This window comes from Melospiza melodia, chromosome 8 (assembly GCF_035770615.1).
Source record: "Melospiza melodia melodia isolate bMelMel2 chromosome 8, bMelMel2.pri, whole genome shotgun sequence".
NCBI classification, from domain to species: domain Eukaryota; kingdom Metazoa; phylum Chordata; class Aves; order Passeriformes; family Passerellidae; genus Melospiza; species Melospiza melodia.
This window is the reverse complement of record NC_086201.1, coordinates 17,522,501-17,541,772: the sequence shown is the minus strand read 5'-3', so window position 1 is coordinate 17,541,772 and position 19,272 is coordinate 17,522,501. Positions and strand designations below refer to the sequence as shown.

The following is a 19,272-nucleotide window of genomic DNA, read 5'->3' as shown; positions in this document are numbered from 1 at the left end:
ACAGCATTAGCTATATATATGTGTGTGTGTAGATATATATACACATTTATTAGAGATCCGTAATTTTATTTTGAAACCAAGCAATTTGCTGTTTTTTCTCGGGCATTTTCATCTTTTACTGTGGAAAGAGAGCTGACAATTGTTTTTTCAAGTATGTCTTGTTATTGGCCATTTTTGTTCATTATTATTCAGCTGGTGACAACATTTATTATTTGTATATTAATGACTGGAATTCTTAAGAGATGGACAAGCAGTCAAACAAAGCTAGGTGGAATTAACTTTATGCATGCTTTGATACTGGACTCACAGTACTCTGTGCATTCCCTAAATACTCTATGATTAAGTATCATTTATAGACCTAATCCAGCCTCACACAGTCTTTTGTTAAGCAGTTTTGAAATTTCCTCTGGAAATATTGAACACCAAGTATTTTCAAATATATTTTCATGGGGCGGAAAGTCTATACTGCAGTAAATATCTATCATCACAGCTACCAATTCCTTGAGCTTAATTATGACACTACTAAATGTGAAAATCTATTCAGTGCTAGGAACACTTTTCACATTACATTCACGCTAAAGATTGGCTGTTAAGAGCTCATTACTGGTAGTTTTCTAAAGAGTGGTTTATTAAACACTGTTACCTAATAAGCATCTTTGGTGGTGCAAATTGCTGAAAACAGTAATGAGTCTGATTAGACTTCATTTCAATTACGACAGCTTGTCTACTAGAAAAAAAAAAAAAAAGAAAAAAAGGGAAAAAAAGAAAAAAAAAAGAGAAATCTCTCCTTGATGCTTTGGAATCTGGTTACAAGGCATTAGATGGTTTAAAAGGAAAATGCCACCTCTGTGTTTCCTTTCCACAGTTCAGTAATGAATAGAGAGCTGTCCAAGTAACCATCCAATTTAACACATTGGAAAACTAGATGGGCAGCGTTGGAAGCACAATCCTGTTTGCTTAAAAAATTCTACAAAGGCTTTTCAGTTAGTATATCTAAATAGGGTCATATTTAGGTTTCCTCTGCTTCCCTTGTGTAATAATATAAAACTGTAAGAAGAGAGAAAATTAAAATTATTCACTCCTACCTGCTTTGCAGAGGCTATACATTTCTCTGATTAGTATAATGCACCTTTCAATTGTTTTCTGTACATCTTCCGCAGATCTGTAAATCTTTTACATGCAATCACAAAACTCTCACAGTGTTCACAAAACCTCATAATTCAATCTGATCTTTGTTTTAACTTTAATTTTTTTTCTGGAGTAAAAGCAACTTTTAATGAATGCTTACTACTGATATCATACTTCAGTGAATATCTGTTTGTTTATAAACTTAATTCTTGATGCTAAGTGATGCTAAGTTTAATTATATTAGTGCTAAGCACTCTTTAAGTCATTCTTGGATGCTACTTACACATAATGGATAAAAAGAGAAGTGTTAATAAAAAATAATTTAAGCTTATAATTGCTGAATACTTGGTAAGATTCTAGTGTTCCTGTTGATAGTGTGTAGCATTTTTAATGCTAAATCTATGTGTATGCACTTTTCTACTATGTAATACAAAATTAGATGGAGACTTTTGTAACTTAAACCTTGTAATAAAGTATTCCGCCTGGAGAAATGGCAGAAGGGAATGCAGAGGGAAGGATGCGGGGCTGCTGAAGGCAGTTTGTTGGACTGGTGTCTCAAAATGTGACTGAAATCAGACACAGTCCTGTCAGTTTACAGCAAATTTTAGGAAGGCTCGCATTCAATAAAGTTTGAATGCCACCTAATTAGACATAGGAAATTAATCAGAAACCGAGCTTATGCAATGAATATCAGAACTCTCTATCAAGATCTTAATGAAATATTTTCTGTGATGAATTTTTATTAAGCACACGCCCCAAACCCCAAACAGTGGTGAATAAAATATAATTTATGTAATTAACACATTTTAATGTGGCACATTTATCTCCTTTGCAATAAATTGTAAACTTCAGTAGTTCTTCTGACTTCAAACCAGAGAAGTGACAGACGAATTAAGCCCATGAACCTGGGGTCTAAATATCTTGCATGTCCCCAAAACCCCTTTTTGGCTCCTTTTTGTGATGTTACCTTTCTCCCTTGTTTTTGACATTCTTACAGTTAGCTGTTATGTATTGTATATATTTTGTGAGGAGACTTTCATCAGTGTGCATCATCAAACATCAAGTAAAATAGTGGGGAGGCGGGGGGAGCTGGGTTTTTTTTAGCAGCATACAAACACAAGTGCTATTATTCTGCTATACAAATGTGTGCCTGTAGTGCGCTTTGAGATGCTAATCAGTGGAGCTTGACTTCTGTACCCTGAAGCAAATTTTAAAAGTATTTCATCATTAGGTGACTACATATGCAATAAGGCTATGGACAAAATTACAGAAAAATAACACAGATTATTGTTATTTAAGCTATCAATAGTACTCAGCTAGTTATTGATATAATCATTGCATGGTTTAGATTTTTGTTGTATCTTGAAAGCTGTTTACAGAAATGGCTAAATTTATGTGATAGCTGCAAAGGAGTGTGACGTTTTATCAGCTGGGCTCTATAATTTCTTTCTGTTTTTAAAACCAGCACTTTTTTTTTTCTCCCCTCTTTTTCTGCTTGTGCACCCTCCCAATGACACCCTGTATGTCTTTGGACATGGCTTAACTTTTCCTGTTGCAGGATGAATTTTACTTTTTTTTTTTTTTTGAGAAAGGAGAACCAACATCTAGTATGACGAATTAGTCTCTTTTCCTTACCACTCTCTCCAGGAATATGGAAAAAATATCAGCATACACAGAGTTCAGTTTCTCAGTTGAGACATTCTCTCTCTGGTGCTTTGCTGCCTGTGTGTCTAAAATATATAAATAGAGAGAGAGAGAGAAGGAGAGAGAGAGAGATTTCTATATTTGTCTATAGAAAATTCCCTGTTCCTCCTTTCCCTGTCCCCCAGATAATTTGTCAAGCCAACTGAACAATCTATATCGTTCCTTTCAAATGCTCAGGAAATAATACAGTAAGTCCCAAACCAAGAGCATGCAAAAAATTGGCTATATTCCATTTTTCAGTAGCTAATTCCGATACATTTTATTGAGTGAGCAAGAAAGAATCTCTGGAATTTGTGAAATACAGTAATTGAAAGGTTTAAGTGGGGGAAAGATTTATCTCAGCTTAGTTTTTCTAGGATGTCAGTTCTTTGGTTGTGCTTCTGCTTTTAATCTTGTTTCTCTGCTTTGGGGGGAGCAGGAAGGAAAGGCAGGGTCAGCTGCTCGCACAGCCGAGCCGGGGAAGGAGCTGTGCCGGAGCTCTTTTTTCCCTAAGAGCGTGATTAGTGCAGCTCTGATGACTTAGCTTAGGTGTTCCCTACCCTGGGAAGGAAATCTCACCTTCCATGTGGTAACATCATCCCTTCCTACAACAACGTGATCTCCCATGTTGTAATACAGACGTTGTTGTTTGTTTGGGTTTTTAATGGAGACCCCAAATGAGTGTACAGGTTGATAATACAATCCTTGTGCACAGGATCTTCTCCTTAGAAAGGCAGTGTGTGCCAGCAGTAGCTGCTCTGATGCGTAGAGAGAGAAATGTGTGTGATGTGTGTCTGGTACGATAGGAAAAAGGGAGAGAGTGGATGAGCTCTGCTAAGAGCTCCCTGCTCTTAATCCTGGGCCATGTCAGGAGCATTCTAAAGCAGTTTATCTTCATATGTCGTCTTGTATATAAGAAACAACACTAAACCCACCAAAACTCATTTCATATGTAGCTTTTTCCACAGCCTTCAGATCAAAGTTATTTTCTTCAGGCTGGACTAAATTATACACAGGTCCCAGGAGTGAAGGACACTGAATTAATGCACTATGTCAACCAGTCCTGGTTATAGAATATTTTTACTGAAGTGTGAGACGCAACATCTCTTTACTATTTCATTAAAAATTAATGTGCAGATTGCCAAAAAGCATAAATAACATAAACAATTTTTGTGAAAGCTTTGTATACTGTGGACGCATGTTAAGGATTTTTTTTCCTTGAGTATCAGATTACTTCTATATATACATTTAATCAGTATTTGTTCTCATTTAGCTAATTAGCAGAGGTACTCTAATCTGAGTAAAGCAACTGTTCATACCTATCCTACAAGGGTAGGTTTTGAAATAAGTGCTCTAAAAGGAAAGCAGTATTCCTAATTCCAAGCTACAAGATTCCATTGTGCTACTGGCCCATATAAATTTGCTTTTTCACTTATGTTAGTTGAATGTAATGGGTCAAACCTGATTACAATTATTTGAAGCTTATTGAAATTGAACTTTACTTTCATGTTTGTAAAACAAATAGAGCTGACTAGATGAATCTCTGAAATTAAACTTTTGTTGCTATACATAAAGCTGTGAAATACATACCTACTTTTTTTAGATATGATGAGGGAAAAATATATTAAAATTATATTACCATGGAATTTATACAGAGTGCTGCTGCTATTAATTGAAGGGAAATATATTTTAAATTACTCTTGCTGTCTAAGTTGGTCTTATGTTTTAAAGCAAGGTGATATCTAACATTTTGGAACAACATACTATAAAAATAATTCAGCATCAGTTAAATCTGTATTTATTGTGCACCCACTTTTTTCAAATAAAGTATGTCCCTGTATAGCAGTTTTAACCCCATTTATCCTCATGCACAAGTGCTCACCTGTTATTTACTCACATAAGAGAAGGTCGATACTGCAGAACAAGGGGAGTGCTCTGTTGTGACATAAAACATACATATTCATTAGCTCTGCTGTCCCTTTGGACACGGTGGTATGTCCTGATGATCTTCATTTGGCAAAAGGAAGTGAGCTTAAGAAGGAAATTGTCTTAATGGATTTACGATACATGAGAAAAGGGTTTTAAAAAAGCTTTATTAGTGGCAAGGAACCAAAGCAATAATTCTAAGGGTGAATGAAAGAGTAAAAGGAAATGATTTGCTAAAACATGATTAGTAGCAGAAATGGAAAAATAACAGAATCCAATATTTGAAAATCAGAATTTTCAGATATTAGAGGAGTTTTTTTTCCCAGAAGCTTTTAGGTCAAGAACCGAATGTTCCATGACAGGCTCCCTAGTGCTGAAAATTTATTCCTTTTGCCTCTCACTTACTTGCTAAAAAACAAGTTCAGGGTTTTGTGTTTCACCTGCTTCAGCTGATTACGTGAGAAACACGATAAAGCATGAAGGTATTTTGTTTGCTCTGCTTTAAGGATTTGTGTTATGCTCTTTCAAGGTAAATGTGCCTCAAACTCCTCTTCTTGAAGAAAAACCAAATAAAAGGCTACTTCTGCTATTTTTGTTGCCCAAAAAGAGAGTATGCATTTTTCTGCATTTCTAAAAGCTTCAGTTGGGTTTATTTGAGCCTTGACATAAGCACTTCAGTGGGAGCACAATCACAGTCCAAGTCTAAAATATTTTTCATTTTCAAATATGCATAAATACTTGTGTCAAGTGACCAAACTCTGTATTCATTCATTATTATATTTTATCATGTGAATATTCTAATTCTCAGAATTACAGTACTAGTTATCCTACATCAGTTATATTGATTATCATGTTTATATGGGCATAAATTGCAGATTATGTGGTGTATTATATCTTTTAAATATACATTATGGCTGTAAGTGTCTGTTTGGATGACTGCAAAAAGTAATTTTTTCATGTAAATTATGCTTACATTTGTTTACAGCTATTGTTTTTCTGAGTATTCTCTCAGAAATTATTATTGTCTTATTCATTTGGCACTGACAAAGCATGCTAGGTCCTTTAAAGGCATGGTACTGTTCAGAGCTACTTGACAAAAACAGCTTAAAAATGTAAATCCTGGCCAGAGGAAGCATCATAATAAACTAAAAGGAAATTCAATTCTGTTTTTGTTAGTGTGTTTTCTAGTTGGTTTAAAAAAGTGTTATGAGCAAATTAGTATGGTGAGGGCAAACTGACATAATAAAATATTTCAAAGATAAACTGCATTTAATCACAAATATGACCAATCCTCTACATAGATGGGTTCCAAAGCACGTGCATAAATGGTTTAACGTTTGGTACACGGTGATTGTGCATCAGTGTGATTGCCCAGCAAGGTTGTTTTCGTGTCAGGGACTGCTGCTGCAGAGAAACCAGCGCCTCTGAGGTGGGCAGAGGACAGGGAGGTCCCGGGAGTGCCCCAGGAATAGCTCCAGTCCCCGCCAGCCGCGGCTGCGGCGAGGCTGGCCTCCGGATCCAGCCTGCTTCTGCTGGCAAAATATGCCAGCGTCGTCTCTGCACATCGTTTCCCTTTGCTTGCTTGACTATTACTTCTCCTTATTTCTGTTTTTCAGGCCTTTGAAGCTAATGGATCTTCTAAAGGCTGTTTAGCCAGAAATGTCTTTGTGACTATCAAAGGCTGCGTTATGTAAATGGCAGGGAGGGGGCTTGTGGGAAGAGAACTCATTTGCTGTAGATGTATTGCAATTTGCTGTTGTAAGGTGTGAAAGTGTGGTTTTAAAAGAATAATCATTTGACAGTATTAAAGTTAGATAATTGGGGTGTATCAGTTTGGAATTAGTTTTTAATTTTGTAATTTCTTTCTTAACCATTCCAGTTTCACATAAAATATGTTGCATTTTTCTTACCGCTTTCATCTTTAAGTGCTGTTGACATATATGTGATCCTCAATATTACTCGTGATTTAAGTGTTTTGTTTTAAAAATTCAAATGCTTTCACTATCCTTGCTAGATGGAAATCATGTTGTAAATACCCTGCCAACAGCGTGCTCCCACTGATGTGTAGGGCTTGCATATATAATAAGAGGAAGAACAGACCCCTACTAAGAAAATGCTGAGAGCATTTTCCCGGCCTGTTTTTGTGAGTTTGTGGCTGCCACTTACTGAAAAAAGCTTACAAAGTTGGGACTGTACAGCTGGGCATCTCAGTTGGAGGCTCATCCTCCCAGCGAGTCCTTTGACGTCAAAGGAGTTCCTCATGGACTAGAGCAGAGGTCTTCACTGAGTAATTAGAAAATAAATGTGGGAATCATTTTCTTTCCTTTTTTTTTTTTTTCCTGCAAAACATAATTAGCTCAATCCACTCTTCAAAATCCCTCCTGTTTCCAATTAAGAGAGATCAGTTGCGCTATCTTCAAACAGCTGAAATTACGCTTATTAATAAAAAGTTGAGTGTAAAAGAATTGTTTTATCTTGAATTAATTTTTATTATTATGGGACATATGACAGTATACAGTCTTATAAAATATTATCAGATTTAGTATAAATCCATGGAGCTGTGTGTCCTACATCTTGAACAGCGGTTACAGCATGACTCATTTATTCAGCTCTGCCTCATACTTGAGAAAGACTTTAAAATGTGACTTTAGGGCCTGATCCTCAAGGTACTAACACCTTCAGTCCGCACTGGAGTAAGGGGTCTGAGGCGCACTGGTACATTCCAAATGAAACAGGTATTCAAGTCCGTGGGTCTTTTGGCAGAGCCAATCTCCTTGTGTCCACAAGAAGCAAACCTTGGCTAAAATCATTATGATCTGTTGTGGAAATAGTCAGTGTCTTGAATAACTGGGAACAGGGCTGAGGGTAGTAGTTCAGTGCGTAGGGACAATTTTTGGGGTCCTAGGCCAACTGTATAAACAATCCAAAGTGATGAAGTTCACATGCACTTTCAAGTCTAGAGGGAAAATGGTTGGTGGTACTTGGAGCTGTGGTTCTGGAGTTTTCCTACCTTGCAGCAGTGTGCTCCTAGCTGCCTGCTATGGGCACTTGACAGAAGCATGCATTTGCTTTCACCCCTGGTGCAGTGCAGCCCTTTTCCACAGTGCATTAGGCATTTGCTCAGATCATGTTTAACAACAGGCCTAAAGTTAAGAACCTGCTTGACTCCTGATGCTTGCAAAGGAAGCTTCAGATTTGTGCTAGGTAGGACCTATGCACTGCAGGGGTGAATGGGGCAGGAAAAGAGAGACCACAAGAAGAGAAGAATTATTTTCTTTTGCCTCAGGTATGTTGAAGGAACAGTTGAAGGCCTCAGATCCAAACTGAAACTTTGGTAGTTGGTTGGGAAGGTTGGTGCACTGCCTTGATTCTAGTGCCTTGTGCACAGCAGCTCTGGGACATTTAGGTTTTTTTCACCAACATCTGTAGAAGTGCAGTGCAATCTCTTCCAGTATCTTCAGAAACCCACAGCTGCATATGATTTAATTTTAGTTTGATTATTTTATTAGAGGTGTGAATAGATGAGAGGTTTTCTAAAGTCCCAGTATCCTTTCTCTAAAGCACATTGTTGCTAGGCAAGTTGGTGAGTTGAGACACTGTAAATCCTTTGTGGTGGTATTACCCAGTGTGGTCCTATTTCTGGACCATGTTTCCATGCCTGTTTTCGACAGAAACCCTTGTATTTAAATTGAAAGCAAAGGCTAGTTATTTATCTTTTTTGACAGATATTATCCTGTATGGGGATGAGAAGTTTTGACCTGGTACTGAGGGCACCAGCACTGGGGGTTCTTTGTATGCACAAAGTCATCTCAGCTCCCAGCAGGATCAGGCCCTCTTGGACAGGATGTTGCTTGTTCCTTTTTATGTTTGGATTGCAATGTTAGTTTTTCATAACTCTGGAATTATTTTTCCTTTTTATTTGGTTTTTTTCTTTGTTTATTTTTACTTTGAATTAATATAACTGAATATTTAAGTGGCTTTTGGCCATATGGAATTATTATATGTGCAACTGATGAAGTGTTGTGTATTAGATTTTCCATTTTCAGGCTAAGTGCACAATATTAGAAGGGGAAATATGGTTGAACACTTAGTTTGAAGTAATTCCATAATGAAATTGTAGACTATAATTACTTTAAATGTAATCTGAATAGATCCAACTGTAAGAATTATGGAGCAGGAATGTATAGCAAGGCTGTCAGGACAAGGAAAAACAGATACTGCTAAAACAGCCTGCACTGCCTATCTATAAAATGTATTAAATTTATCTTAAAAGCAATTCTCTGGTAAGTACATACCTGTACTTAAAGAACAGAGCCCTTTCCTTTTGCCTTTTACAGCCCATACTAGCACACTTTGCACAGTTCAAAAATGTCGATAGTTCAGAGGATTCCTAAGTTAGCAAAGTGGGGTTTTTTAATGCGTTCAGCCTTGTGTTGCTTCTGGATTTTCAGAAAGTTATTAACCAAATACACTATCTGCAACACTGTGGTTTATATCAGAGTTTAAATTACATTAAATAAAAAAAATGCAACCTCTAAATGTGCCCTGATTTACCTGATTTTAGATGTTTATATCAGCATTTGGATTCCTAACAAAAAAAAAAAAAAAAAAAAGCAGAAATATGTATCAGCTCAAACAAAAAGCAGTTAATAAAATACGATTTGAAATATGGAGAGGAAGTGGCTACAAACATTAAGCAATTTGGGGCTGAGGGTGGGCAGAGGGAAGGGGAATGTTTGCATAATTAAAAATTACAACAGCTGCTGCTGCTTCATTTTTTCTCCCAAATCACACCTTTGACTTTTGTCAAACAATTTGTGAACTATTATCAAATAGAGTCAAACCTAGCGAAAGTTTTCTGCTTTTTCAATTAATATCAAATTGAGGAAATGGCTCTTTGTGCCCCCCAGTCCAGACCATTCCAGCAGACTTCATGTAAATTCAGATTTCTTCACTGCTTACTAATGCAAAAAATATGCTTATGGTTAACTATTAACCTATGCTTCCAAATAACACTAATGATTGCGATGTGCTGGAATAAATGCTCATGTTTCATGGGATGAGAACAGTCCTGTTCTCTTAAGCTTATCTAATCAAAGCCTAATCCTGCCTTTACAGCCTTTGTTAAATGCACTGGTATTTAATATGCATCAATAAATAAACTTTCAATTATTGTTCAGTGAGCATATCCAAAGATAGCATGACAGTGTGAAACTACTGGTCTATCTGGCAATTATTCTAAATAAAGAATGCCGATGATGTGATTTTTTCCCTCCTCTTATAATAGATAATTTAGATTTTCTGACATTCTTTTGCAGCTTCATAATAAGGAGAATAAATAAATCTAGACAAATAAAATTCAAGGAATTGAATTTTTGCACGATCAAAATACATCATCCCCACTGTGACTATAAATTTAATTATTTTATTTTAAAAACGCATGATCCATTCTAAATAAAAAAGACCAACTGATGAAATTTTTAAAGTGTTTGTGAAAGGTATTTTGAAAAGCTTACAGAGTAGGTAGTGTGTGATGTTGTTGAGCTCTGACCCAGTGCATTCTTTTATCTCTTTATATTGAATAGGCTTTCTTATAGAAGCAGTTAATGAATATGCTTTTGGCACATTGTTTTTAACTACAGTACAAATACAGCCCTGTCAGGTTCTTTGCTCCATCCATGTCTATTTTGACTTCTTTTTCCAAAGTTTCACTGCTGCTTTAGTGCTTTCCTTGCAAAGTCTTTCCCATGGCATCTGTTCGTTAGTATCTAGTGAAACATCAACCTACTCAAGTTTTTCTGCATCTCTGTAACAGAAGCTTTCAGTGTTTTGGTAACCTTATAAGCAAAACATGGCAGAACACAGATAGGTTTTGCTTGTTTGTTGCTTTTGTTTGACTTTTTTTTTTTTTTAATAGGGCAGTGAACTTGCATGCTGTCGTGCAGTTCTACGTTACAGGAACATTAATAATTTTGGGTTTTAAAATAACTTGTGGTATTTCTCATGACATTAGAATAATTTCAGATATTGATTACTGGCAATTATTGGCTCTTGGTGATTTATTCTTCAGATTTCCAGCAGATTTTAACAAAGTGTGATTTCTGGAAACTTCTGATAGTTTCTCATTAAAATTGCATTTTTTAAGTGCAGTTATTTAAATACATTATTTCTATAATTTCTCCCAATTTCGTTATATACTTACTCCCTCTGAAAGGTAACAGTTGAAATATCAAAAACAATTAGCAAAAAATATTATATTAATGCAAAATGATAGGAATAAATCTGACAAAACCTCAGTTTCAAAGCTGCATTTGTCAAAAGCACTTCTCTGAATTAACTTTTCTAGGATAACTGTATAACTGTTAACAGACATTTTTATCAAGTTGTCAAAGTGTTTGAAAAATGAGAGAGAAAGAGAATGCTTAGGAATAAAAAAATCCACAAGTAATCAATGGCATGCTCAGGGGGAGTGAGATTTACTAGTGGGACTAGTTGTACTATTAAAATATAAGGCTCAATTAAAGGTACTTTGCCATTTTCAGCCTAAATTTAAATGATTTGGTGATTTGCAAATACATGAATCCAAAAAAGAAAAAAGAGAATCCAAATGCAAATGAGTGCAACCACAATAAAATATAATTGCAAATGAATCTGTTGCTTTATTCATTTATTGTGTAATTACTGCAATCCTTCCCACCTTGTTTTCAGTATTTCTTAATCATTAAGTCGGAAGCATGACAGCAGTGCCAGCCCTGGCATGATTCTCTTTGACTAAAACCTTGTAAATTAACACAATTAGCACAGCATCATCCTGCTAATTAACTTCCAGTGTCTAGTGCAGTGGTTTTGCAAACAAGGAAGAGGGAGTCAGAAGGGAATAAACATGCCATTCTGTTACCAAACTGTGTGCTGTGTTAGGTTTAGCTCAGCGAGGCTAAGCTGGCCATGTCAGATGCCAGAGTCAGGCAATGAAGAGCTAAAGGGGTTGGGGAGAGAAACAGGAGGGGGTAGAAGCTGTCAAAATAGACTGCAGTAATTCAGAGGGGAGCTAGTGCCACAGATGCTTCATTTCGACTGGGCCTCCTCCTTATCAGGGAATCTGTGCCAGAGGGCACAAGACTGTTTGCAAAAATCACTTTTGGTAATACGAGAGAGATTAAGGAGGTCTATTTGATACAGCTGTACAAAACCCAGCAATGTGTCTAACCATGCATAGGTACAAGTTGGAGGGGGTTATCTTAATGCTTGTAAATTGCTCTTACCTATTGCAGTGGGTTACAAAGAGGAGGGATAATTCACATCACATCATTAAAAGATTAATTGCTTCAAAATTACATTTTCTCTTTTTTTTTTTTTTGTAATTATACGTTTGGTTTTGGCTTTGTATTGTTTGTTTCAGGGTTTTTTTATAGCTAGCTGTGGAAGCTACAGAACTTTTAGGGACTTAGCTTCATTTCTTTTTCTTCATCCTTTTTTTTTCCCCAATTTTTTTTTCTTTAACCCTCTTTCTTTGTACCCTGGAGGCTGTGAAGCAGAGGGGGGGAAGAGAAAGCAAGCAAGGAGACCGACAGACAAGTCATGCTTGTTTTTTTTTTTTCCAGACCCTCAACAACAGAACTGAGAGGCAGAAAGGAGCCAGTTGTAATTCATACCGAGTTGTAGGCTTTGTGTGATGAAAGCGACAGAGCGCTGCCTGGGAGATTGCTTTGCTGCACTCCACGAAGCAGATTTGAAACTGTCGTGGACCACTTTAGATGAGAGTTGGATTATGGAATGACCTGCTATGTCTGTGTCATATTGTTCTGCGCAGGGTGCATTATACTCTGCTAACTAGGTGTTCAGTACCAAATAAGAGAGGTATCCTAGATGTGATCTGTCAGCTGTGTCTCATATTTTTATATTGGTTAAAATATAAAACTGAAACGGGGATGAAAGAGGACAGAGCAGTTGGATGCCTTGTGTATTTACAGTAAATCTCCACTCTGAGTGTTTAAAATATACCTAGTTTTGTTTAATTACTTTGAGAGCTACAGCATTACCTATATTTTTTAAACAAAAAGTTGCCCCCCTACTGAATTGGCAAAAAATTTGTCTATGCGTGGATGTGCCTGTAACAAACCAACCATACCACTTCTTAAGGGCATTACCTTTTCTCTCCTTAAGGACTTGTGCTGTTAGGTACAGTATTTCAGAGCGCTGAAGCAGTTCACAGACTGTATGTTTGCGAACTCATTTAAAAACATAAGGAAAAAGCTGAGGTCAGTGTTAACTGTTGTTTCGTACTGCCCTAGGCTTGAAGATGCAGTGGACGCCGGAGCATGCCCAGTGGCCAGAACAGCACTTCGATATCACTTCAACCACCCGGTCCCCAGCCCACAAGGTGGAAGCCTACCGGGGGCACCTGCAGCGCACGTACCAGTACGCCTGGGCCAACGACGACATCTCGGCTCTGACCGCCTCCAACCTTCTGAAAAAGTATGCAGAAAAGTATTCCGGGATTTTGGAAGGCCCGGCCGAGCGACCCATTCTCAGCAATTACTCTGAAGCTCCCTCAGGGCTGGTGAATGGTCGGAAGAATGAGAGTGAGCCTTGGCAGCCATCCTTGAACTCGGAGAGCGTGTATCCCATGAACTGTGTCCCAGATGTCATCACCGCCAGCAAAGCTGGGGTAAGTGCAGCCCTCCCTCCCGCAGATGTCTCAGCCAGCATCGGGAGCTCTCCTGGGGTGGCCAGTAACCTGGCTGAACCCAGTTACTCCAGCAGCACCTGTGGAAGTCACACCGTTCCCAGTCTTCATTCAGGGCTCCCATCTCAGGAATATGCCACAGGATACAATGGCTCATATTTGCATACCAGTTACAGCGGCCAGCCAGCACCTGCACTTCCATCCCCTCATCCATCCCCCTTGCACAGCTCGGGACTTTTACAGCCCCCACCACCGCCACCACCACCAGCCCTCGTCCCTGGCTACAACGGGACCTCCAATCTCTCCAGTTACAGCTACCCTTCCGCCAGTTATCCTCCTCAAACTGCTGTTGGCCCTGGGTACAGCCCTGGGGGTGCCCCGCCACCCTCAGCTTACCTGCCTTCTGGAATCCCTGCTCCAACCCCTCTGCCCCCAACCACTGTCCCCAGCTACTCCTACCAGGGCCACGGTCTGACGCCAATTGCGCCGTCTGCCCTGACAAACAGTTCAGCCAGCTCTCTCAAAAGGAAAGCTTTCTACATGGCAGGGCAAGGAGAAATGGACTCCAGTTATGGAAATTACAGCTATGGCCAACAGAGATCTACGCAGAGTCCAATGTATCGAATGCCAGACAACAGCATTTCAAATGCAAACAGAGGGAATGGTTTTGACAGAAGTGCTGAAACATCATCCTTAGCATTTAAGCCAACGAAGCAGCTAATGTCCTCTGAACAGCAAAGGAAATTCAGTAGCCAGTCCAGTAGGGCTCTAACACCCCCATCCTATAGTACTGCTAAAAACTCACTGGGTTCGAGATCAAGTGACTCGTTTGGGAAGTATAGCTCCCCAGTAATGAATGAGCACGGTGACGAGCACAGGCAGCTCCTCCCTCACCCAATGCAAGGCCCGGGACTTCGTGCAGCTACCTCATCCAACCACTCTGTGGACGAGCAACTGAAGAATACTGACACACACCTCATTGACCTTGTTACCAATGAGATTATCAACCAAGGACCTCCCGTGGACTGGAGCGACATTGCTGGCCTAGATCTAGTAAAGGCCGTCATTAAGGAGGAGGTTTTATGGCCAGTATTGAGGTCAGATGCATTCAATGGACTGACTGCTCTACCTCGGAGCATCCTTTTATTTGGACCTCGGGGAACAGGCAAAACATTAATGGGCAGATGTATAGCTAGTCAGCTGGGGGCCACGTTTTTCAAAATCACTGGCTCTGGCCTTGTCACAAAGTGGTTAGGGGAAGGAGAAAAAATTGTCCATGCCTCCTTCCTCGTGGCAAGGTGTCGCCAACCCTCGGTGATTTTTGTTAGTGACATTGACATGCTCCTTTCCTCTCAAGTGAGTGAAGAACATAGTCCAGTAAGTCGGATGAGAACCGAGTTCCTTATGCAGCTGGACACTGTACTGACTTCTGCTGAGGACCAAATAGTAGTAATTTGCGCCACGAGTAAACCAGAAGAAATTGATGAATCTCTTCGAAGGTACTTCATGAAACGACTTTTAATCCCACTTCCTGACAGCACAGCGAGACACCAGATAATAGTACAACTGCTCTCACAGCACAATTACTGTCTCAATGACAAGGAGGTTGCACTGCTTGTCCAGCGCACAGAAGGCTTTTCTGGACTAGATGTGGCTCACTTGTGTCAGGAAGCCGTGGTGGGCCCACTCCATGCCATGCCAGCCACAGACCTTTCAGCCATTATGCCCAGCCAGTTGAGGCCAGTTACATATCAAGACTTTGAAAATGCTTTCTGCAAGATACAGCCTAGCATATCTCAAAAAGAGCTTGATACATACGTTGAATGGAACAAAATGTTTGGTTGCAGTCAGTGATGCTACTTTAAAAAAAAGTAATGAATGTTGGCACACACAGAATCTGCTACATAGGGGTAGAGAACCCTTTTCAGTAGTGTTAAAATTGCAAAGGGTACTGGGAAGACTACGATTTACCTTGCCTCTAAAGAGCCAGGGTATACTTGAAGGAAAAGTGCATCAAACAAGAGCTGCTGATCTGAAAAAGCCACACATGACAGAAAGCGCATGTTGATGCTCAGTTCTGTTCAAGCTAGACAATACTCACCAAGGAGCAAGGTGCAAGTGGGTTGATTTCAGAAGGACATGAACCCTGTGTGTTGATTCCATTCTGCTGTTCTTGAGATTTAGTTGCTGTCAAGTGCCTGAAGTGGTGCTTTATTTTTTGTTTGCCTCACAATTACATTGGTGGCATGTGCTAATATAAAGAGCTTTAACTTCAAACATTATTGGACTAAAGAGATGAACGGTTGTGTTGCGACAGAGAGCCAGATTTTTGCTATTCTAAGAGCAACAGTATTCCTCAATCCTGTCTGTTCTGTGGTGTTAAACTAAGAACAGGTAAAACAGGGTAATGATAATCTGGACCTTAATTTCTGCAGTTCATTTCTTTTAATGTTCTGTCTGCAAAAACTCAGGAAAGTGATTGTGATTTGTACAGTACCTCAAAGGAATGTGTTGAAAGCACTATGTACTGCTGAGAGTTATAGGCTAGGCTTCAATGTTACTTTATATTAAATATGTATGTTTACCTCAACAATTGGAATATGGCAAGGAAAATTACTTTGAATGTATCCAGGAAAAAAAACTAAAGTGTGATATGACTGAAGCTTTACAGTTTTTAAAAATAGAAACAGAAGCGTTTCCCAGTGTTCAGGAATGGTTCTTTTGCCAATTTCTCACATCAAACCAGAGCAGAATGATTTTTCTTGTTGGTAAACTGTAAGAGTTTTCAGCATATTGCTCCTTGATAATAAGGTGATACAGTCTTTAGAAGGTGCATAGATGAATGAAAGAGCCACTTAATTGGTTTATGTTAGCATCTGAAACAGTCAAACGTAAGATTTGGTAGGATTCCGAGAGGCAAATTACCTTAAGCTGTGACAGCTTGCCTTTGTTGCATGGCTCCAGTCATAGTTTTGAGGCTATTTTGGCGAAGCTGTAGGGAGTGGAATCAGTGTAGGTTGCTGGCAGAGCTATGGGTTGCAGAGCTGTTTATAGCAGTGCAGTAGACTGTGACCAAACAAACAGTACAAATAACAAAGCAAAACTGAACCCTCAAAGTACATTTACTTCCCTTCCCAAACTGTAAAGTTGAGTTTTTGTTGTGTACGTATGGCTTCATTGTCCTTAATGCAATCTTCATTTAGCATCCATTAGAAATCTTTCAGGCTGGAGTGTGCCCACCATTATTTCTACCTCAGTTTTGTTACGTTTCTCTTGGAAAGCAAAGTAAGGAATAGGGCAAAAACCACCATCAACACAAGTCAGATTACATTAGGAATGCAAACCTGCTAAACAAGTTTCAGAGAGCTGCTGTTTTTTCCCCTGAAGTCAAGTTTTTCTCTGTGTTAGTGCTCTTTCCCCCTTCCTTTTTCCTCCCCCAAATATACATATTCTGGTGTCTTCCTTCTGGAAAGACTAGCTGGCATGTGTGGCATTTTGCTCAGTTCTCCCCCACCCAGCCCCCCTTTCTTTTTATCCTTTAATGCTTTCCGTGCAACTCTTTTGGTGACAGCTGACTGATGTTGGGTAATATCTCTGAGCAAGAGCAGTGTGTGTTGCAGCTGCCCAAAGCCTCTGCCATCCCATGAACAAAACAGCCTTGCTTTTTTGAATGTATTTTTTGTTTGTTTACTTTTAGAAAACAGTAACAAAACTGTTGCAAAGCACTGGCATTTAATGTTTCTCCTAAGTAATGTACGTCAAGACCATTAAATAAATGCACTGAAAAGCCCCAAGAAGAGAGATACCAATCTGTTACTAGGTCATGTTTGTCTTCTCAAAAATTGTACAGACCTTGTCCATTCTGTTAAATCAATGGAGACGTTTAGCGTTCAGAAGGCTAACAAGGGATTTTGTGATATTGCTGGAAATTTATGACTCTTGATTATTACTTTCTTTATTTTTCTTTTAAGATATATATATATATATTTAGATAGAACATGCTAAAAACAGAGCAAATAAACCAAAATCTAATTTAAGATGGATTCCTGGCAAACATTTTGTCTATCTAAAACGTTATGTTTTAAGCATAAAAGTACCATTTTTAAAACAGTGCCTTTCATTAAGGATATAGAAAGTAAGACTTAAGTACATCACCTGCTTTTCTTCTTTTTTTTTTTTTTTTCTTTTCAACAGCAATTACAGTCTATGATCCTTGTTAAGACCCAGTCTTTCTGCTTCCCCAAACCTCCACAGACTGCTTCTTCACCCCGGTCATTCCACCATCCTCATATTTGGGAGATGCTGATGTCCCCATTAGCTGTAGGTTCACACTGATCACACTGGCAAGTACACTGTTGCAGATTGCTGACCCAATTTCTGTCCTAGACATTGCCTTTCATATCTGCTATTGAGCTGTGCTCATTTAAAAGGCTCAGATAAGTTTTGATAAACTCTTTCTCCCGACTATACTCCTAACAGATTTTTTTGCAACTTGTAAAATGAAAACTACGCACAGTGTTTTTTTCCTGCTCTATTTATCCTGTAGCAAAACCAAAAGCAAACAAAATTATAGACAGTCCCTTTGGCTTCCAGCTTTAAGTCATTCTCTTTGAAAAGTCACTCTGGGAAATGGATTTTTCAAATGTTAACCAAAGTGAGAAGCAGGCAGAAGCTGAAATGGTGTGAAAGATGCAGGTTCCACACACACATGCTCACGTTGTCCAGGTCTCAATTCAGCTTTGGGGCAGCAGAAGTGCAAAACTTCACTCTATCACAGCTGCTGTGGAGGAAGGAAAACAGAGCCAGATTGTTAGCCAAATCTTTCCTTATCAGCAGCTGTCCTGGTATAGTTTCGGGAGGGTGCCTATTGAATTTGGTGAGAGGTTGGCCAGGAACTGCTAACAGGAGGTACCTCAGCCCTTCTTCAAGCCTGGTTTTTGGCCAGTCCTTTGATGGAATTCAGGCCTGAGCTGGCTAAATTCCCTGCTGTGTCCTGTCCTTCTTATTGCTTTCCTTCCTTCTCCCCCACATTCAGCCCCTGTTTTTTCCCTAGTGAGCAGGTTTTGGCAGGCTGCTGGTCCTTCACCCTTCTCAGCAGCCCTCTAGTCAAAGAGCGTCCAGGAAGGCTGAAGCATGATCCTGAACTTGAGCGGGCTCCAAAGGGTAGGATTGGTTTTGAGAAGAGAGACAAAATATGATTTAATGGTGTTTTCAGGATGAAATATTTGCTGGTCTTAGACATTTCCATGGTAGAAAACTGTTTGTTGTCCTTTACAGTTGGACAAAGCTGGAGGCCCCTGCCACAGAAATGTCCGATTGGTTGGCTGGGGCTTTCTGCCACTGGCGCAACCCTGAATTTTAAGGAACCTGAAATGGTTAAAAAGCATCTGCTGTGTCAGGCTATCACTGCAGATGCTTTACGTCATGTTCTTATGTGTGGGTTCCATTCTGCATCAGCTCCTTTTCTTCCTTTTTACCTTCAGTAACAATTCCTATAGCAACAAAAATAAACTAAATTGGAAGAATATTCCTGCAAGCTGAAGGATCAATATCAATTCAAGGAGGAGTTCATAATGACCTTATGTGCAACAGAAATGGAAATACTCTGTACTTCTGGCATGTTTCTCTTCAAAATATTTAGAACATTAGTGACAATATAGAAAAGTTTGCTGACTGAGCTGATCAATGGAATGTGAAGGCAGTTTACTTTAAGGCTACTTACTTTCACATGGATTATTTATCTATTAGTCAGTCTGCGTTCTACTCAAATGCAGATAGATGGGCAAAATGTTTTCTTGAGCATTACAAACCTACCAAGGGAAAAATCAACCATCTGACTAAAATACATA

At 39.0% G+C, this 19,272-nt stretch overlaps 1 protein-coding gene across 3 annotated transcripts in view; it reads left to right on the top strand.

Moving 5' to 3' along the window:
- The window catches only part of FIGN (fidgetin, microtubule severing factor), a 105,106-nt gene that overhangs the window by 82,450 nt on the left and 3,384 nt on the right, over window positions 1-19,272 (top strand). For all 3 annotated transcript variants that reach the window (XM_063162006.1, XM_063162005.1, XM_063162004.1), the window contains one exon: window positions 13,029-19,272. This exon is cut by the window's right edge and continues 3,384 nt beyond it. In XM_063162006.1, coding sequence (XP_063018076.1) covers window positions 13,037-15,277 — 2,241 coding nt within the window. In that variant the 5' untranslated portion in view covers window positions 13,029-13,036 and the 3' untranslated portion in view covers window positions 15,278-19,272. The remainder of the gene's footprint in view (window positions 1-13,028) is intronic.